Source organism: Bison bison, unplaced genomic scaffold, assembly GCF_000754665.1.
Source record: "Bison bison bison isolate TAMUID 2011002044 unplaced genomic scaffold, Bison_UMD1.0 scf7180017864183, whole genome shotgun sequence".
NCBI classification, from domain to species: Eukaryota; Metazoa; Chordata; class Mammalia; order Artiodactyla; family Bovidae; genus Bison; species Bison bison.
In genome coordinates this window covers 5519397-5541385 of record NW_011494755.1, presented here as the reverse complement: position 1 = coordinate 5541385, position 21989 = coordinate 5519397, and the positions used below count along the sequence as shown (strand labels likewise).

General features: G+C 40.4%; 1 protein-coding gene across 1 annotated transcript in view; it reads left to right on the top strand.

The window, feature by feature from the left end:
• The window catches only part of CTNNAL1 (catenin (cadherin-associated protein), alpha-like 1), a 55865-nt gene that overhangs the window by 732 nt on the left and 33144 nt on the right, over positions 1 to 21989 (top strand). Inside the window, exons 2-8 of the mRNA XM_010843620.1 lie at positions 322 to 355; positions 8339 to 8538; positions 8853 to 9042; positions 15138 to 15325; positions 17039 to 17158; positions 19553 to 19642; positions 20688 to 20858. Of these exons, the coding sequence (XP_010841922.1) occupies positions 322 to 355; positions 8339 to 8538; positions 8853 to 9042; positions 15138 to 15325; positions 17039 to 17158; positions 19553 to 19642; positions 20688 to 20858 (993 nt within the window). The remainder of the gene's footprint in view (positions 1 to 321; positions 356 to 8338; positions 8539 to 8852; positions 9043 to 15137; positions 15326 to 17038; positions 17159 to 19552; positions 19643 to 20687; positions 20859 to 21989) is intronic.

Here is a 21989-nt window from a genome sequence, read left to right as displayed (position 1 = left end):
CCCTACCCGAACCGCCCCGAGACTGCGACTCCGGCGGCCCCCGGCCCTGCTCCCAGGGAGCGGAGGGGACCCCCGCGGGTGCTCCGCTGGCGCTCAGGGGCCCTCCTCGCGGCCGTCACACCTTTGCATCTCCAGTCCCAACCCGGACTGTAGCCAGTCTGGCTGGCGCGTGCCTCCGAGTCCAGCGTGCTCTCTCCCCTAGGCCTTTGTCCCTTCCCCGGATCGTGTGTAAGTCTGCTCCCCAGTCGCCCATTTACCCCGGGCCACCCTTCCCCTTAACCTGCCTGCTCACTTTAATTGGCTTTTGCCCTGCCTCGGAAGGGTGAAGTGGAGGACCGCCTGATAGTTAATCCGGGTACACATCTTTTTGCCAAATCCCATTTGGGATGTATGGTTTATTGAATTTACCGGTCACAACAGAAGTCTGGAATCAGCTAATTGACGCGCTTAGCTTTAGAGAATTTTTTGTTACTGAGAGCCGACTTACACGAACCCTCGGGGCTAGAATTCCTCAGCTAGGTCTGTTATGTGCCAAGCACTGTGGGCAGTGAAAAATTCTGGATGTGTGACTCACAACTCCTTTGTAACGTCTTGATGATTCACATTCATATTGTCAAGATTTTCAAGGTAGAAGGAATCTTAAAAGTTATCTGACTCTGAATTTTAAAAAATTCTCTCCTACAGCATCCTTGACATCTGGTCACCAGGGCCCTGCTTAAACATGCTCAGTGGTTGGGCCTGTAGCTCTTCCATAGGATTTTCAATAATCCATCCCAGCCTGCAAATATTTGATAACAGTAGTCACACATGTCCCATATTTCTGTTATGCTGATTAAATAAACAGCCCCATTTTCTTCACCTGTGCTTATTTTAGCCTGGCTAACAGAACAGTGAATAACCTTGATGCTGTGTGTGGGCCTTCCCTTCATTGTCGGCCAGAAGCACTGACAGGTGGGATGAGTTGAGGATCAGTTAGTGATGTCTGCATTGCCCCCTCCTACAAAAGAATGCCATTACCACCACCAACACAACCACAACAGAAAATGAGAAATACTGGAGTAGTTTTAAGAGAGAGTTAAGAGAGTGGTATTTTATCCATTTAATAATAATAATAATCCAGATAGAATGCTTACTATGGGTGAGACCGTGTTCTATGCACTTTACACTTATTAGCCCATTTAATTCTCATAAATCTTATAGGGGTAGATATTTTCATTATATGAAAGAGGAAGCTGAGGATAAGGGACTTGTGGGACTTTCACCCTGTAAATGTCCAACTGGGGTTTGCACCCTGACAGCCTGGCCCCAGAGTCTTAGCTACACCGTATTGTATTTGTTGTCTCTAGAGATTAGAACCAGTGTTCTTGCCTGGAGAATCCCAGGGACGGGGGAGCCTGGTGGGCTGCCATCTATGGGGTCGCACAGAGTCGGACACAACTAAAGCGACTTAGCAGCAGCAGCAGCAACAGCAGAGATTAGAAGACGTGATGAGGTCAGCTAGTAGTAGGTCCAGATAAGAGAGTCACAATGGCAAAACAAGGTTGTTGTAATCTGGGGAAATGGTAACATTTCACACTATCACTGCTAAAAATGTATCCTACAAGTTCTGCATTGTGTAATTCAGGGGTAAGAGAGGGTGGAGAGAGTAGGAGAGTGGAGAAGGAAATGTGCATTGGCTGCTGAGAGTTAACTAGAGGTCAATGCTAACTGGGGAAAATATGGGCATTTTTTTTTTTGTTTTTCCTTCCCTGTTAAAGGCTAATTCAGGGCCATAGCTGAGGTTCTGCATCCCATATATTATGTGTCCACAGCTATATCTTTAGCATTATTATAACTGATGATTAACCGTGAAAGTGAAAGTCGCTCAGTAGTGTCTGACTCTCTGCGACCCCATGGACTATACAATCCATGGAATTCTCCAGGCCATAATACTGGAGTGGGTCACCTTTCCCTTCTCCAGGGGATCTTCTTGACCCAGGAATCAAACTGGAATCTCCTGCATTGCAGGCGGAACTCAACAACAACAAAAAGTTAAATCTTGCTTAAAATCAAGAAATATCTATAGCATGGGCAAAACACTCACAAAGCAGAAGTGTGGAATGTGATTTAGAATGATTTTTATGTTTTAGTGAGTATTAGTGGATTCGAGTGAAGCTCTCTAGAAAACTCATGTCCAGGAGTCTCATCTTTCTAAGGATGCTGCATAATATTATTCAACTCATGTTTTACCATCGTATCCATTAGACTAGTTTAAGGTTTTTAGGCAAGCATTTGTTGTAAGCTTTCTAGTTACTACTCTTCAAGGGGCTTGTGGGAGATAGGACAGGTACAGAATAGCACGTGGCAAGTGTCAGATGAACATCATCAATAGTAAATGCTCTAAGAGCTCAGAGCAGGTGTGGATGAGTCAGCAGCGATACCCTAGAGGAGATAGGGTCTGAGGTGAGCAAGTAGGGCTATTCTTGTACAGTTGAGTCAGTTTTAAGCAGTTTCTACTCAGATCATTTAACCTGGCTCTAAGTAAAAAGTTCTGGACTACTGGTCTTTTTCTAGGAATGCAAAGTTACATCAATATTAGACAAATGTACCTGTATAATTTTCCTCATCACATATTAGAAAAGATACTGTTCTTTTCAGTGGATGCAGGAAAAAAAGTGAAAGTGAAGTCACTCTAGTGAAAGTGAAGTCGCTCTGTCATGTCCGACTCTTTGGGACCCTGTGGATTGTAGCCCGCCAGGCTCCTCTGTCCATGGTATTCTCCAGGCAAGAATACTGGAGTGGGTTGCCATTTCCTTCTCCAGGGGATCTTCCTGACCCAGGGATTGAACCTGGGTCTCCTGCATTGCAGGCAGACTCTTTACCCTTTGAGCCACCAGGGAAGTATTCGGTTAAATTCAACTCCTCATTGTGATAAAGAGCGCATAACAAACTAGTAATAGAAGTTGTTGTTCAGTCACTCAGTCGTGTCCAACTTGTGATCCCATGAACTGCAGCATGCCAGGCTTCCCTGTCCTTCACCATTTCCTGGAGCTTGCTCAAACTATGTCCATTGAGTCGGTGATGCCATCCAACCGTCTCATCCTCTGTTGTCCGCTTCTCCTCCTGCCTTTAATCTTTCCCAGCATCAGGGTCTTTTCTAAGGAGTTGGCTCTTCGCATCAGGTGCCAAAGTAATGTAGCTTCAGCATCAGTCCTTCCAATGAATATTCAGGATTGATTTCCTTTAGGATTGACTGGTTTGATCTTGTAGTCCAAGGGACTCTAGAGTTTTCTCCAGCATCACAGCTCAAAAGCATCAATTCTTCCACGTTTAGCCTTCCTTAGGGTCCAACTCTCATGTCCATATATGACTACTGGAAAAACCATAGCTTCGACTAGATGGATCTTTGTTGGCAATGTCTCTGCTTTTTAAAAAGCAATGTCTCTGCTTTTTAATATACTGTCTAGGTTTGTAATAGCTTTTCTTCCAAGGAGCAAGCGTCTTTTAATTTCATGGCTGCAGTCACCATCTGTAGCGATTTTGGAGCCCAAGAATATAAAGTCTATCACTATTTCCATTGTTTCTCCATCTATTTAACGTCATAGCAATAAGTCAAATTTAAAATAAACATTTCCTTAGAGAAATGGAGTCTACAAATAAATTTTAAAAATTTAGAGGTTTAGTAAGTTCACTCAGTGTAAGAGTTTAAGTCAGTTGCACTTTGCTCTGCATTAATAACAGAAAAGTAGTCCTAAAAAATGATACCAGTTATAAATCAACTCATACTCCATTAAAAATTTGTTTAAATTTTTAAATACCAGTTAGAATAAAAATGAAAGCAAAATATGTGTATATATGTGTCTAGTAAAAGAGTTGCTAAGCTTTGTGGGGAATTTTATGAGAAGGCCAAAGTAGAGCTAAATAAATGGGAAAGAAGTACCATGTTCTTGGCTAGATTGACTTGATGTCATGGGCATATCAATTTTCCCTGTGCCAAGTCGCTTCAGTCATGTCTGACTCTTTGCAAACTCATGGACTGTAGCCCATCCAGCTCCTCTGTCCATAGGATTTCTCAGGTAAGAATATTGGAGTGGGTTGCCGTTTCCTCCTCCAGGGGATCTTCCTGACCCAGAGATTGAACCTGAGTCTCCCGCATTGCAGGCAGATTCTTTACTATCTCAGCCAGCAGGGAAGCTCCCAATTTTCCCTATTGATATGTAAATTTAATGTGATTCCAATGAACATTTCATTGGAATTTTTTTAGTAGAATTTGATAAAAGTAATACTAAAATTTATATGAAAGAATATCAGAATACCAAGAATATCAGAAGAGAAACAAGGTGGGTGGAGTTGCTCTACCAGATTTCAAGTCTTATAAAGCTAGAGTAATTAAGACAATGTGGGTTTAACAGAAATGGACAAAGAGCCTAGTGAAACGGAATAGAGAACTTAGGAACAATCACACATATATGGAAACTTGATAATTCACAGAATGGGCACTTCTTGTCAGTAGGAAAAGGAAGAATTTTTTTTAAAATGAGGATAATTGGTTATCTAAATAGAAACACATGATATTGCATCTCTATCTCACAGTATATACAGAAACAGTTCCAAATGGATTAAAAATATCAATATGGAAGTAAAAACTTACTTTTAGGCAAAAAAAAATTGGGCAATATTTTCCCCACCTCGGTGGGAAAGGAATTCTTAATAGACCGAAAGTGAAGATTAATATATTTGCTCCATTAAAATGAAGAATCTTTGTTCGTCAGAATTGAAAGGATAAGCCATAAAGCAAGAGAATATGATTGCAACAGAAATAACCACCAAATGATTGTAGCACCCAAAATAAATGACTCCAATGAATCAAAAATAAGATTACCCATTAAAAATTGGTAAAATAAATAGTCATGTTGTAGAAGAGGAAACAGATGGCTAACACATATGTGAAAAGATGCTCAACTTTATTAGTAACCAGTGAAGTACAAGTTAAAACCACAGTGAGCACAAGCATTGGAATGGGGAGCTAATGGAAATGTCAGCAGTACGACCATTTTGGAAAACAATTTGATGTAATATATTAAAGTTGACAGTGGGTATTACCTACGCCCAGTAATTTCACTCGTAAATCCACACCCCAGGAGAAAATCCTGCACGTGTCTTAGAGACATAGTTTGGAATGTTGATAGTCAGTTTGCTTCTAATGGCTCCAAACTGAAAACTACCCAAACGTCTTTTAGCAGCAAAGCTGTTTAAATGAAGAGTGCTAGGTTCATAAAATGAGGCACTGCTGCAGCGGTGAAATGGATGAGCCACGGCTATAATTATCAGTCTGGATGAATCTCCAATGTTAAGGAGAGAAAATTAAAAGGTTCAAAGCAGGCACAACAAAACCATGTATCATTTAAGGATATAACATAGGTGCAATCGTTATAATAAGGGGAGGATGAGCACAAAATTAGGACAGTGGTTTCTTTTGGCCGGTGAGGGGGTGATCTGGAAAGTGAGGGACCCATAGGGCACCTGGATTTTCAGAGGTGCTGGTAGTGCTTTCTGAAGGTTGGTGGTAGGTGTGTTTTGCCTTCCTGTCATTTCTTTAAATGATACAAATATCTGTTATATACACTCATTTGTTGTATGTTTTGTAATTCAGACAGTTTTTTTACATGCCCTGGGCTAAGTCCCAAGCACAGTTCCTGCAGAGCGGCACCCACCTTCTTTAATAATCACTTTATTCTTCCTGTCAAAACTCCCACTCCCAGTCTTACAATGCTTTTATCCAAGGAAGGGAAGAGGGAAATCTGCCACACAGCCCCACCCTAGCCTGGAATGTTATTCTACCACCCACCAGTCTTTTCCTGTCTTTGATAGATTTACTCTACTCACCATTACACAGAGGCTTGAAGTCTCTAGGGTAGCTCCCCTGTCTTCTTGCTTCTCACTGCACTGTCCTGGAAACTTTGAGGATCGACGGTCTCACCAAGTTGGAGATGCACTGAGTCCATATGGGGAGCTCTGCTGATCTGTGTATGTGAATATTGGTGTTTTTAATGCAAAGGTAAAACACAGAAATGGTGTATAAAGTGAGTGAAAGAGCCCCTTTTTCTCCTTTTAAAGACCTCAGCGTGATTCAGCGTGCTTTCTTCTATATTGGTTTCTATAGCAGATTAGTCAATTTTTATATGTAGTGGTTTTGATTGTTTACTAGTGAGTTAAGCCCAGAGATGAACTTCTCTGTCCTGGGCTGACTCCCTTGTTTTTCAGGTCTCAAGGAATTAAGACTTTGTTCTGTTTTCTGGCCTACTGCCAGGCTTGTTTTTTTTTTTCCTTCCTGGATCTTCACCTCTTTTCTTATCTTCCCACAAAACAAACTAAGATAATCCATTTCAATCAAGAGATTAGTGTCAGTTATTCTAGAAAATAAGATAGCATCACAAACATGAGGAAAGAACAGAGATTCTAGAAATGTAAATTGGGTTACATCTAATCATTATGTGGAAGTGTTAGTGACTCAGTCATGTCTGACTCTGTGACCCCATGGACTGTAGCCCACCAGGCTCCTCTGTCCATGGAGTTCTCCAGGCAAGATTACTGGAGTGGGTACCATTCCCTTCTCCAGGAGATCTTTCTGACCCTGGGATCCAACCCAGGTGTCCTGCATTGCAGGCAGTTTCCTGGTGGCTCACATGGTAAAGAATCTGCCTGCAATGCAGGAGACCCGGGTTGGATCCCTGAGTTGGGAAGCTCCCCTGGAGGGGCATGGCTAACCACTCCAGCATTCTTGCCTCAAGTGTCCCATGGACAGAGGAGCTTGATGGGCTACAGTCCATGGGGTCGAAAAGTGTCAGACAGGACTGAAGTGACTTAGCATGCAGTCATTATGTAATGTTTACTAAACACCAGACACTCTTGTAAGCATTTATTTACCATGTGGGTCTCTCCTCCATGATTTGGTAGCTGGTTTTCTTCCCCAGTGATTGATCCCAGAGAGAGAGAGAGAAATGTAAGTCACAATGTGTATTAATACTTACTCTCAGAGGCACATCCTTGCTTCTACTTTATTCTATTGGTTAGAGGTGGGTCACTAATTTCATCTCACTTAAGAGGAGAGAAATGAAGCTTGAAAGGAGAAATATTGAAGAACTGGAGCACACATTTTAAAACCACTAACCACAATCCTCAAAAATTGTTCAGTGACTTTCTGTCATGCACAGAGTCAAATACAAACTCTTTATTGCAATTCACAGCCTTGCAGTAAAGGCTGGTCCCTGCCTACCTGTTGGATATTGGTTTTACACTTGTCTTCTTGCCCACTGTTCTTTACCCACTTCTGGCCTTACTTTATTCTTTGGGGGGAAAAAAAAAAAAGAATAGTCTCATACTGAAGGATGCCCCTTCTTTTCTTCCCTTATTTTTCTTAAACAGTTATTTCTTCTCCCTGCAACACTTTATCGCCTGATGTTTACTGGCCTCTCTACTTGATATCATTTAGATCACAGTTTAAATATCACTTCTTCGTAGAAGGAAGGTCAACTAATCTCAGGTAGCTACACGGATACTTTCTGTCACATTGTCTTATTCTAACGTTTTGCATAGCATTTACGTTAGTTTCTTTAACCCATTTGTGTGATTATTGTGTCTCCCCTCACTCCACTAGAATGTAAGCTCCATGAGATTGTGGGCCTTTCCTTTCTTGTTCATTGCTGTTTCATCACTGTCTAGGATTTTATTTGGCAAATGATAGGTGTTCAACAAATACATTGTGTACAATTGAATTATTGTTACGTGGTTAGACAGTAAACAGAATGAGGGCAGGATTGTGTTTGTCCTGCTCAGTGATGTATCCTCAGGATCTGGACTCTAGAACATTTTCAAAATTTGAAAAACAGTATGAGAGATGAGGAAATTTAGAGAGATTTTTAAGTAAATTTCCCTAGGTCATTTAGCTAGGAATGGCAGAGCCAAGAAACATACACAGGCCTTTCTGACTTAAAACTATTAATACCATAACACACAAAGTGCTTGCCACATAGTAGCTGATCAAAGAGCAAGCCTCTTCCTCTTAATTCTCTATTCTGATCTTTGTTAATGTATTATAGAAATCATTTCAAAGTTATACGCAGTGGACATGTACCATTTGGGATTTACATTTTTCATGTAACATTCTTTAAATATCTTTATATGTCAGTATAGTTCATGTGCTAATTTTCCTGGACATTTTGAAGATTTATATTTGTTTCAAACAGCTTAACTTTTCACCTTTTATATTTTATTTCAGGGCCTGGAGTCAAGTGTTAAAGCTCTTGGTATTTTATTTACTTTGAGCCTACAACAAACCTTGGCGAACTATAAAACATAGATTACATTGGTCCTTCTCAAGTGTCTGGTTGTTTCCGTAGCATCTGTGGTTCACATAGCGTTTTGTATAGCCTACACGCTGCTAGGCAGCAGAGTGCAGCGCCTGGAGAACAACATGCTGTCTCTACTCTCACAGCAGCCCGAGTCACGGTCGAAGAATCTAGACCTGACGTGCTTTGGTTTCCTGTGGATTCTTTGAATGTAAGAATCCACCCTCTTCTACTTTTCTCCTGTCTTTATGATTTGTTGATCTGTCTGGAGGGTTTACAGAAATGTGTGCCCTGATAACCCCCTCAGGTAAATCTGGAGTTGTTAGTAAAGGAAACGTTGACCTCAGGAGAGATGCAAGGTGTTTGCTGCTTGTCTCTGGGTTGAAGCATTAAAGCTGTCAATTAATTGAGTTTATTAGGCTAGTGTAGTATGCTGGGCTTAATTTTCTTGGTCTTTGTGATATCGCTTTAAAAAAAAGTACTGAGATAAACTTTAAGCAGTTTGCTTTTATCTTTTACTTTTAGATCACCACACTTATTAATCATAAAGATAATACCAAAAAGTCTGATAAAACTCTGCAAGCAATTCAGCGTGTAGGACAAGCCGTCAACTTGGCAGTTGGAAGATTTGTTAAAGTGGGGGAAGCTATAGCCAATGAAAACTGGGACTTGAAAGAAGAAATAAATATTGCCTGTATTGAAGCTAAACAAGCAGGTATGTTGAAGCCTGTTTATACCAATTTTATTGCTTTGGATATCATGACAAATGATTGTGTCGTGTTGAGTAAAGATGTGTACTGCCTTTTAATCTGTTAGTACAGATGTGTAGGTCATTAAAGCCCTGGATTAGCTTCCAGGAATATTGAATGTCTCTTGGATCAAGTCCTGAGTCTGCGTCGTGGACTGTCCTCACTGGGCAGGGCAGAAGCCCACGTGGACTGTCCTCACCGGGCGGGGCAGAAGCCCACTGCCCGTATGTACGTGTGCACTCAGTCACATCCAGCTCTTTGCAGACCCGTGGACTGTAGCCCACCAGGTTCCTCTGTCTGTGGAATTTTCCAGGAAGAATACTGGAGTGGGTTGCCTACTCCAGGGGATCTTCCCGATCCAGGGATCAAACCCACATCCCTTGTGTCTCCTGCATTGGCAAGTGGTTTCTTTACCACCCTTGCCATCAGCCATTGAGCGTGAGAGGTGTAGAGAATGTGAGGCATAGACTCTGCCATCAAGGAGCATGGTAGCCTATTTACCACTATATGGAAAATGGAAAATAAAAGTAAGCACCTTCCTGTGTCTACAGGAGACAAATCTGATTTCAGATTTCCTGATGTCTCAGAAGTCTCTATAACTGGTGGCATAGAAGCTTGGGAGAACTGGGGAGTTTTGCTGCATACAAATAGTTTTGTTGAGTATCATTTATCCACTTATTCTTTAAATAAATATTTACTGAGTGCTGGCCATATGCCAGGCATTCTTCTAGACCAAAGGGATATAGCTACATAGAAGTCAATAAAAATCTGTCTTTATGGAGCTTGTATTCTAGAGAAGGAGACACAAATAAATGAACAAATAGATAAGTGCCCAGTGGCAGGTAGTGATAGTTATGGAAAAGATAATAAGGCAGCATAAGGAATCAAGATTGCTGGGAGAAATATCAGTAACCTCAGATACGCAGATGACACCACCCTTATGGCAGAAAGTGAAGAGGAACTAAAAAGCCTGAAAGTGAAAGAGGAGAGTGAAAAAGCTGGCTTAAAGCTCAACATTCAGAAAACTAAGATCATGGCATCCGGTCCCATCATTTCATGGCAAATAGACGGGGAAACAGTGGAAACAGTGTCAGACTTTATTTTTTTGGGCTCCAAAATCACTGCAGATGGTGATTGTAGCCATTAAATTTAAAGACACTCCTTGGAAGGAAAGTTGTGACCAACCTAGATAGCATATTGAAAAGCAGAGATATTACTTTGCCAACAAAGGTCTGTCTAGTCAAGGCTATGGTTTTTCCAGTGGTCATGTATGGATGTGAGAGTTGGACTGTGAAGAAAGCTCAGCGCCAAAGAATTGATGCTTTTGAACTGTGGTATTGGAGAAGACTCTTGAGAGTCCCTTGGACTGCAAGGAGATCCAACCAGTCCATCCTAAAGGAGATCAGTCCTGGGTGTTCATTGGAAGGACTGATGCTGAAGCTGAAACTCCAGTACTTTGGCCACCTCATGCAAAGAGTTAACTCATTTGAAAAGACCCTGATGCTGGGAGGGATTGGGGGCAGGAGGAGAAGTGGACGACAGAGGATGAGATGGCTGGATGGCATCACCGACTCGATGAACGTGAGTCTGAGTGAACTCCGGGAGTTGGTGATGGACAGGGAGGCCTGGCGTGCTGCGATTCATGGGGTCGCAAAGAGTCAGACACAACTGAGCGACTGAACTCTGAGGGAGAAGCAGGTATATTTGGAGTGTCATTGTGGGGGAACGGAGTGGGTGAGATAAGGGCAAGTAATGTGAAGGGGCCAGCCAGATGATACATGCCCGAATGGTACATGAATGGCTTCAGGTACTGTTCTGTACTTGATAGATTGAGGATTTGGGGCCAGATGAAAGACAGTAGTTTTATGTTAGAAATCTTTCTGGTTGCATGGGGGAAATGAACAAATGAGGGATGATTGAGAGAGGGTTGAGACTAAAGGCAGAGAGATTAATATGGAGTTGATAACGCTTTTCTGTTGTACCAGGCTGAATCAAGACAGTGTCTTAGGGGTATAAAAAGCAGAAAAAGTACACTAAATAGTCACTAGGTGATTAAATGATAGAATTTGGTTATTGATTAAAGCAAAGAGAGGATTCTGAGTTTGGGTTTCTAGTCACTCACTAGGATATGTCAACAGAATAGGAATGAGATGGCCTTAGTCTATTCGTAATTTATGTTTTGCCTCATATTAAGAGAGATTTAAGGAAATTTCCTTGTGGTCCAGTGGGTAGGACTCATGCTTTCACTGCCATGGCCCAGGATCAATCCTTGATTGGGGAACTAAGATCCTGAAAGCTGTGAGGTTTAGCCAAAAAAAAAAAAGAGATGTAAAAGAGTTACAATTAAATATATGATTAATAAACCCATTAAAATAGGAGATGTATATAAGTGTACTAGAAATGAATTGGCCAACATTGTTACTCCAATTAAACATGAAATTTGTCTTTCTGCTTCCTGAAAAGCTAGACAAAAAATGTGGGAAAGAAATGGTTATTTAATTCTCATTGTTTGTCGGAAGGAAACAAACCAGCTCGTCAAGAGGAGAGAGGCTTTTTTCCAGGAACTAAATTGTATGGGCACTTACACAACAGACATTATTACATAATGCAATGGACAGTTCTTCACATTATTGTTTCTTAAGCGAATCCTTAATTAAAGCAAGAGTAAGGATTTTTAAATGAAACGGCAGTCCGAGTCCTCACCTTATTGGCTTCCTAGCATGCCACTGTGCTCTAAGTGTTGGAGGAATGAGGACGTGCACACCGACCCCAGCTCCAGCAGACTGTGCAGCCCTGAAAGTCCTGTAAGCCGAGGAGCTCCGTGCAGGCATATTTGGGAAGCTGTCTGGTGTCATGGTCTCCACATGTTCTCTCTTACGTGCAGTGTCCTTTTCCTTCTTGAGAACTGCCTCTTAAAGTCACTCAGATAAAAGGATGAGAATGGTCATTTGAGGAACATAGTCTCAGTTTTCTCGTCTATAAAATGGGGATATTGTTAGTGTTTATAGAAGTGTTTTGATATAATGCATGTGTGCATTTGACACATAGAAAGTGCTCAGTAAATATTGGTTGTCATTGTAATTATTAGTGTTAACTTTTCTTGTGTTGAGCTTTTGCATTATAGTTTTGCTTTTTTCTAGTTTGGGGTATAATCGACATACAGCATTACACTAGTGTCAGGTATTCAATGTAATGATTTTTTCTTGTAGAGACCTTAAGATTTACTTTGTAACACCTTTCAAATATGCAATACAATATTATTAACTATGGATGCTAGTCTGTACATTTATATACCCATGTCTTATTTATTTTATAGCTAGAAGTTTATACCTTTTGACTCCACCCATTTCATCAACCCCTCCCCCTCCCCCCACTGTTTTTACTTTTTACTTGGCTTCTAGTCAAGCTTTACATTTTCTATGGGTGCTCAATAAATATTTGTAGTTGACTGACTTCAGAGTTTTTGCTTTAAGACAAAACACTAACACATCTAACAAGTTAAAAAAAGTGACAACCATGAATCTATGGGGCAACTTTGTGCCTTTTCCAAGGAACTAATTTCAGAGTAGTCAATACTTGGAACAACTCTATAATGTTAAGGAAGCATTTAACTTTGTTGGTACAGCTAACCAAATGTTACCATCTTGCAAACTTCAGGCTGAATGCCTGAGGTTTAGTCAGAAAAAGGAAGGTTAAAAGATGCTATAATGCGCAAGCTCGTATATTTGATGATTGAGAACTGCTGGAAAAAGGAAAATTTTCCAGGGGTGCAGAGAAAACATTTTTATACTACTTGCTATTGCAAAGTGATACTGTCCCTCCAACTCCTTTTTCTGTACATTCAAGTTTAATTCTAGCCTTTCTTTTCTCTTTATATTTTGCTGTATAATCTTTGTTTTGGTTACCTATTGCGGTGTAACATATTAACCCAAACTTAGCAACTTAAAACCACAAACATCTCTTCCCTCACTAGTTTCTGAGGGTCAGAAATCAAGGAGTAGCTTAACCAGCTGGTTCTGGGTCTGTGTCTCTCATGAGATTGCACGCAGGGTGTTGGCTGGACCTGCAGTTGTCTGAGCATTTGGCTGGACTGCAGGATCTGCTTTCAAGCTCCGCCTCCTGATGATTGGCAGGCTTCACATTTTTGCCAACTGTTGACCAGAGGGCGCAGTTTCGCCCCATATGTACCTGTCTGTGGTAGTGGCTACATACAGCATGGTAACAGCTTTCCTCAGATGGGGAGAGAAACCAAGATATCAACCTCATCGTCTTTAACAACAAGACCTTGGCAATAACATACAATCACTTCTGCCATGCCAACCCTGGTACGACGAGGTAACACAAGGATGAAAATATCAGGAGGTGGGGACCATTGGGAGCCACCTTGGAGACTGGCTACCCCAGATTTCATCTGTTAGTGGAACTCCAGCTGTGGTCCTGATATGTAACCATTCCTTATGTAGTGGCTTATCTTTTGGGTTTTCCTGTGTCGTATCAGGTTCCTATTGTCTGAAACTAGATTTATCATCTCCCTTCCCATGCCCTACTGACTTTTTTAAGCGACTTGGGTTTACAACCTTGAAGCCATTTTTTTCACTTTTCCTTTCCGTCTTATCAGTTGTTAAGGTCCTGATTTTGTATTTTCTTAACTCAGTGTCTCTCAAATCGTCTTTTTTTTTAATATTCCTATGGCTGTCATCCTGGTAAGATCCTTACCACTTCACATCCACAATTAAGATAGCTGCGTGATTAGTAGCCTGGCTCTGAATCTCTCCTTTCCAGTCCATTTTATATGCTTCTATCTAATCTTCCTGAATCCTGACTTCATTACATTATACCTTGTGATGTATCTGTTAAAATTCAGGTAATTTTTCTCGAGGTCCTTAACCTCTTGGGAGTATGTAATAGTATTGACAGGAGGGCTTATATGAGAAAAATTGATCCATTATGGACTCAGATTTATTTAGGACTTGAAAAATGATCTTGAACATTACAAGATGATGAAAAGCTTATTAAAAAAAAATCTATTTAATTAAAAAGTAAGGTTTGAGAAACTACAGTTTGATTTGGGGGGATAAGAAATATTTGAATTGTTTTATTGATGGATAATTGCTACTACAGAAATTAAAATATTTTCATAGCAATAGTGAAGAAGAGACTTTTTCTAGAGGTGGGGAGTTGGTTTGATAGAATGGCTTATGCTGGGCATCATGAAAAGTGTATATTCAGACAGCACGCCTGAGGGCCAGCCTGGGACATGAGTTCTTAGGAGGAACAGTTTTGTTTTGCCACCAGAGCCCAGGCTGACCAGCAGATGAACTCGCTTATTGTTTCCCTCTGCCTACTGAGGGCTGATTTTTCTAGTTCCCCTTGTCACTGAGGATGCCTCCCGTTTGGTGCCCAAAACTTTGTCTTCTCTCCCTGGTTGTCTGGAAAAACCCTCGCCCCTTCAGATTGTGAAGACAGGCAGTGACGCCTTCTCCCCTGTAACCACCAAGCCCCCAATGTCTATTCCCTCAGTTCAGTTCAGTTCAGTTCAGTCACTCAGTTGTGTCTGACTCTTTGCGATCCCATGGACTGCAGCATGCCAGGCTTCCCTGTCCATCACCAGCTCCTGAAGTTTGCGCAAACTCATGTCCATTGAGTCAGTGATGCCATCCAACCACCTCTGTCCCCTCCCCCCTGGGCAAACCCTGGGCAGCTGTTTACTGCTCCGCTTTTAGGTTCTTTGGTTATTGGCTCTCGGGATCGCTCTCACTTAGTCTTTTAGAACAGGCTTTGGGGATCATGTAGTTTGCATACCACTGGAAACAAAAGTTATGATATTTTTCAAACTCGCTGAAGGCAACAGTTTTTCACAGTTCTTAGGAGTGTGCCATTGTTATGCCTTTAGGGATCCTTGTATGATAATCTTTGGGCTCATCAAGGAGCTATTTCTTATTCCTGAAGTCGAGTTTCTACCCGCTGAGCACATTACCTTAAAGTCTGGATTTTAATTTGTGTATCTTATTCCCAGTTTAATTTCCCCCCTCCCCCACCCCACCACCACCTTTCTTCTTAGGAGAAACAATCGCAGCACTTACAGATGTGAGCAGCCTGAATCGCCCAGAATCAGATGGCCAGATCACAATTTTTACAGATAAAACAGGAGTCATAAAGGCTGCAAGATTACTGCTTTCTTCAGTGACAAGAGTGTTGCTACTGGCAGACCGAGTAGTCATTAAGCAAATAATAAGATCGAGAAATAAGGTACTTACCTTTCTGATGTTTCTACTTGTATCTTTCAGGGCTGTTCAGAAAGTTGTTTTTTAAGTTCATTGCAAGTAATTTGGCAATGTTTGTCTATTTTGTTTATTATTCTAATTGTCTACAATTTGAAAGTGGTGTTTCATCTATACCTATAATTCCTAAATGTGTGCACTGGACCTAAATTTTTGGTTACAAATAACATTTCTTCTCAGAAAGCCATTATCTGCTTGTTGAGGTTTATTGGTGAAAACTTTTGATTTGGGATAAAAACAAATTTGGGATAAAAAGTCAAGTACCATGACAATGTATGTAGTGGAAACCTACCTGATGAAAATACTGAATTCCTCAGTACCTCCCCCCACCAAGGCAGATAGAACAATTTTTATGCTTAAGAAAATGCTTGGGTGGGAGGGAGGCTTAAGAGGGAGGGGTTATTTATATACTTATAGCTGATTCATGTTGTTGTACAGCAGAAACTAACACAACATTGTAAAGCAATTATCCTCCAATTAAAAAAGAAAAAGCTCAGTCACCTGAAACCACAATTATGCACATTATAAAATTGCTGTATGCAGAGTTTCTAAATATTACTGAATAATCACAAAATTTAAAGAACAGATTTTGACTCTCCCAGTCTAGACCTCTTCTGTGGCTGTTATCGTCTCCATCAACTAACTGGGAGCCAGGGTGTGTATGGATACAATCACTTTTTTCCCTGGATAATCCCTGAGGCAGGGAGAGCAGTCAGCCAGGGAAGGGACCCTCCCACTGGTTTGAAGACAAGACTACCTGGAAAAGTGTAAGATTAAAGAGAAAACGAATTTAGAGAGGTGGATCGGGCAGTGCTAGAGGAATAAGAAAAACCTTCCTCTCTCTGGAAGACAGAGATTTTGTTCAGTGGTGGGATCTGCCTTATCTGCCGTAGTCGCCTGGACTTCCTAAGCTGCCAGGGCCCATTAACATGCCAAACATCTATCATAGCCTCATTAAAAATAAGTACACACAGGATATCTGTGTTTTCTTTACCTATCTTGGTCTGACTAAAACTAATCCAGTACTGTTATTTCAGAGAAAAGAATTTGAAAATATGTTTCACATCTATTTACTTTATTTCTGATATCAAGAAAATACATAACACTGTCTGTTGGCTGTATTACAAACATGCCATCTATCCACCCCTGGCTGCCCAAAACTTCTTGACAGTTATTCACCACAAGCAGTTTCTGACTGACTCAAACTTTTCCTGCTCTTGAAGTCCTCCATCTCCCTTCCTCTCCTCAGTCTTCCACCTTTCTGAGAAGGATGGGACTTCCCCAGCTCTGGTTCTCTGAACCTTAAAGCTTCTTGTATCATCTCATCCTCATCCCCGTCCTCGTTCTCTGAAGATTCGATCACCTTCGCCCTGCCCAGTTGCCACCTTCTCCAGACTTTGTTACATAAATGGGAGCTCTTGCATATTTAGTCATTTCATTTACTTTTTCCTTTAATTTTCAAGGAAGCCCACTTCCTATCCTAAAAAGAGATCATTCCCTAGATGACTCTAACTTTTGAATCTACTTCTCTGAGCCCCTCCTTCTTCTCTGTCTTCTCCTGGGACTCTTTCCCAACTTTCCTCTAGAATTTAGAATTTCTCTTTTGTTCCTCTGTTGCCTCAGGCTTGATGTCTTAGTCTCTTTCACATTTAAACCTGAAATAAAATAATCTCTTTTGCAGGTTCTTGCAACTATGGAAAGACTGGAGAAAGTGAATAGCTTTCAAGAGTTTGTCCAAATATTCAGTCAGTTTGGAAATGAAATGGTGGAGTTTGCGCATCTAACTGGAGATAGACAAAATGTATGTGTTTACCCTATTTACAAGTCTTGAGATACATGCATACTTTTCAGTTTGGTTAGAGATGTGATCTTTGTGATCATTTGGATTGGTTGTCTTGCTTATTAAGTCTATAATCTTGCTCTTAAAAGCCTTTCCTGAAGAAGCCAGGATAAAGTAAATAGATCTGTGTGTCTTTTGTTGCTCACAGATAATAGTTAAATATTTTCCCACCTCTCACACTGGGAAAGGTCATACTTGCCTTCAAGGCCCAGTTCAAGTACTTCCTCTTTTTACAGAATTTTCCATTTGATTCTTCTACAAGGGTTCAGGCAAATAAATGAGTCATTATACATATCCTGGTAATATTTTATTACATATCTCTGTTATTGTTCTTTGTGTAACTTGTTATATATTATTCTATTGTTACATCTTTATAATTGTTTTACATTAATAGTAATAACCCAAGCACTGGGTTATTGCATTGGCTATACGTTAGCTGATCTTGTTTGACTCTCAAAACAGCTGTGTAAGTAGGTATTGTTATTACTGTTTCACACATGAGGCTGAACTTCAGAGGATAATACACTTTGCTAAGGTGACTTTTCTAGCAGATTGAACTCAATTGTGTCTGATTCTAAAGCCTGTAGTTTTCAGCTGCACCATGATGTTGGTTCTTTGTAGTAGTGTTCCCCAGTTCAGACTGTAAGTTCTGAAGTTTAGGGGAGATAGAAGACCACATCGTATCCAGGATTGCCTTTCCTTGTTGGGGGACTTGTACATGATTTTATCATGTCAAGTTAAATATATAATTGACCTCTTCTTGAGATGCTCTGGTAGAGTCCTGTAGACTGGTTTTGGGTGTGAACTTTCCTGGTTTGTAGCTGGAGTTGAAAGATGGTTTTTGGCGTGAAAAGTGGCGGGCTGAATTATATGCTTCACTTAGTTCTTCTTGGACATCCGGGGTTAATGAGACCTCTGTTTTGTCCTGTGGACCAGCCCTCTAACAGATTGAGATGCCATCTTTTTGATCACTTGCTGTCACCTACAATATGTGGTGTAATGTATGGTTTACAAGTGTTGTGTATATACATTGGATGCCTTGTCATCTAGACCCACAGGGTTTTTTTGCCAGAAGTCCCGTTCAGTATGTTAAAGACAAGGAATAGGTGGAAATTTTAGCAGTGACCTCAACTTTTATTTTTGATTGCTACTCCTGATAGGTGATAATCACATGCAGGACACAGACTTTGGAATGTTACCTTGTGATCTGAATTAGCTTCGGGGTTTTGTGCAGTTTTTCATTTACTAGGTATAACTTTGTTTCCTATTAAAGAAAGCTGTGTTGAGATGCAAGTGAATGAGAGTGATATTATTGTAGAGATAACTTTACATCCACTCTAATTTATTAAATAAAAGGCAAACCATTTTCAAACTTTAGGTCTTTCTTATTTATAAGAAAAGACTTCATCCAGTTCGCAAATGAGAAAAAAAACAACTATGAAAATTTTATGTAATCCAAATTTCAGTGTCTATAAGTAAAGTTATTATAACACAGCTATATTGACTTGTTTATGTATTGTCTAAGCTAGCTTTTATACTACACTGGCAGAATTAAGTCATTGTTTCAGAGACCAAATGAACCAGAAAGTCTCAAAAACTTATTATCTGGCCCTTTATTGAAAATCTTTGCTGACCTCTGATTTAGATGGTTATAATCAAGCTATTATGAGAGTATTTGATTGTAGATTTAATCAGCAAGATTTGAGGACCCTCTGTGATAGCACACCTTCATATTGAAGGCTGTATGAAGAGAAACCAAATGAAAAAAACCAAAATACAGTGTCTACTTGAGAGTTTATATTCTAGTTGGGGAAAATTATATACCCAAGAAACATCTTAATATTTTAGAGCAGCATATAGGCTAACTTTAGGATTGAAAAAAAAAAAATTCACATTGAGATGAATAAGCACTTAGATGGGGTTAATCAGACATGGTTCCTGAAAGAGTTGACTTCTGAGTGTCTAATTTGAAGGAAATAATGGTCCACAAATGCTGAATAAATAAGTCACTTTTAATTAAGTAAAGCATGGGATGGCTGTTTCTGGTTGGGAGCGAAGTGTCCTCACCTGGGCACAGGAATGTCAGGTGTGCAGGCCACCAGACGTGAGCCGCGTGACAGCTTATCCGCCTCACTTCCTGGCTCTGCCGCCCTGAGGGCAGCTGTTTCTACTCCGTCGTGTTAATGTATTTACACTGAAATGGTGACATTTTATTAAACTTTATTCTGTTTTTATTTTTCAAAAAGCAGTGTTAGTTAAATTGTTGAATATTGTTTTTCTTGAATAAATGGTTTCCCAAGAAATTGAGTTTTTTGCATGATCCTAGGCAGCTCAGTGGTTTTATTCCATTTTTAGGATTTGAAGGATGAAAAGAAAAAGGCAAAAATGGCAGCAGCTAGGTCAGTTCTTGAAAAGTGTACAATGATGCTGCTCACAGCTTCAAAGGTAAGAAAAGTTTTGTTTTACTATGTTGTAAGTTAATTAGAAACCCTAAATGCACATAATTTATATATATTTCACTTTTTAAAAAGATGAAAGTGATAAATTGGAATATAGGCTATAGTAGTCAAATTTCAGTTATTCTTTAACAAGAAAGTTAACTTCCATCCCTGGTCCAAACATCAGGTAATCTGTGAGTCAGCTTTGATTGAGCAGCTAAGCAGAAAATGGCTTATTAGGTGCTGCAAATGGAGGCCAGTCACACGGGGTCAGTGCCTGCATGGCCTGCACTATCTCGCTGCGGAGCCCGCACACATGCTCTAGAAAAACTAGGCGAGTTGGAATCTGTTAAGTGACAGTGGAGTATTAAGTCAGCCCTTAGTTTGTTTATTCTGTAATTTCATACCTCTCAGTCCTTATTCTGCTTTTTGCAAAATTGTCAATCAAGAGCTTGTAATTCCATACAGCAGTAGGCCAGCAAATTGGTACAATTCAAGAGTGCACTGCTGAACATCTCATTAGCACTTTGTGGGAATTGCCTTTTCTGCTCAGAACATTGCTTCCGTGCTAGGATCACTGCAGGCACAGAAACAGGCTTCCCTGGAGCCTGCGTGGAAGGCCCTGTTCACAGCTGGGCCCTGGAGTAGTTTCTCCTTTATATCATTTTTTGAAAATCAAAGATGCCTCCACAGTCATAAAACATCTGTCCATTTGTCCTCATTCTTCTTTTTAGCTCTTGCACATATTAGGCAACATTTTAAGTTTTAATCATGATGAAGATATAGGGTTTGTTTTTTTTTTCCCAACAATTTTAAGTAAGCATGTTAAAGTCTAAAGATGCGGTTTTGTACCCTGCCTGTTTCACTTAAACTTGCTATTACTCTTTACTCATCCTGCTTCCACCTTTAGTGAGGAGAAGCGCTGGGTGAGCCAGGGACACAGGAGATTTCGGTAAAGAACCATTTTTATTAGCATGGCATGTTCTCTGTAAGATTTTGTGTATTATGATATGGGTCAAATCTTACCATAAAATTTTTCAATTGTTTCAAAGACTTGTCTCAGGCATCCCAACTGTGAGTCAGCACATAAAAACAAAGAAGGAGTATTTGACCGGATGAAAGTGGCATTGGATAAGGTCATTGAAATTGTAACCGAATGCAAACCAAACGGAGAGAGTGACATTTCATCTATCAGTGTTTTTACTGGGATTAAGGAATTCAAGGTAAGAATACAGAGAGTATATTTTGTTTTTTTCTTGCCATTTCAAAGAAACATTATAAATAATACTCATACTTCTGTATGGTATTTTAGAATACAGACGCTTCACAAAGCAAGATATTTGTCTTTAAAACAATGCTATAGTATACAAGGAAGTTCCCTTTTGGGCCAGATGGTAAAGAATCTGCCTGCAATACAAGAGACCCAGGTTTGATTCCTTGGTTGGGAAGATTACCTGGAGAAGGGAATGGCTACCCACTGCAGTATTCTTGCCTGGAGAATTCCATGGATAGAGGAGCCTGGCGATCTATAGTCCATGGGGTCACAAAGAGTCAGACACGACTGAGTTACTAACACACTTATAGGGTATAAACTTAATATTCAGTAACATAAGGCTTAGTGCAGTTTGTACAGAGAATACCAGTGTGGGGTTATGGTAGTTACCCTGGCCATGTTTAGCTGTATGGTTTAGCTGTAGCCTTCTGTCCTCTGTTCAGAACGGCTTTCCCTTCACAGTCTGTAGAGCAGTACCATACCATCCGCATCTGATGACAGACAGTAAATCAATTCTGGAATTCCTGCTCTTCCCTGTGCTATAGAATTGATACTTTGAGACTGTAGTGATAGCAGTAGTATTAATTATAATTAAAATTTTTAATGAACAATAATGCATACTAACATTTATCAAGCACTTACTCTGTGCCCATCCTAAATGCTTTAAATATGTGCATGTGTACATCACACAAGAATATTATTATTATGGCATTGTACTGTTGAGACTGAGAAACAGAAATTAAATAACTTGCAAGCTACAAAGTGCCAGAGTTAGGATTTGAAAGTCAGCAGCCTGACCCCAGAATCTCCATCTGCCCTAAATGAGTTTTAGGGCAGAACTCATTGCACGTCAGAGAGGTGGTGACAAGCACTCTTTGGTAGGTGCAGTGCCTAGTCGGGAAAACCCTAGGAAGTCATCTAATCAGATCAGATCAGTCGCTCAGTCGTGTCCGACTCTTTGCAACCCTATGAATCGCAGCATGCCAGGCTTCCCTGTCCATCACCAACTCCCGGAGTTCACTAAGACTCACGTCCATCGAGTCAGTGATGCCATCCAGCCATCTCATCCTTTTGTTGTCCC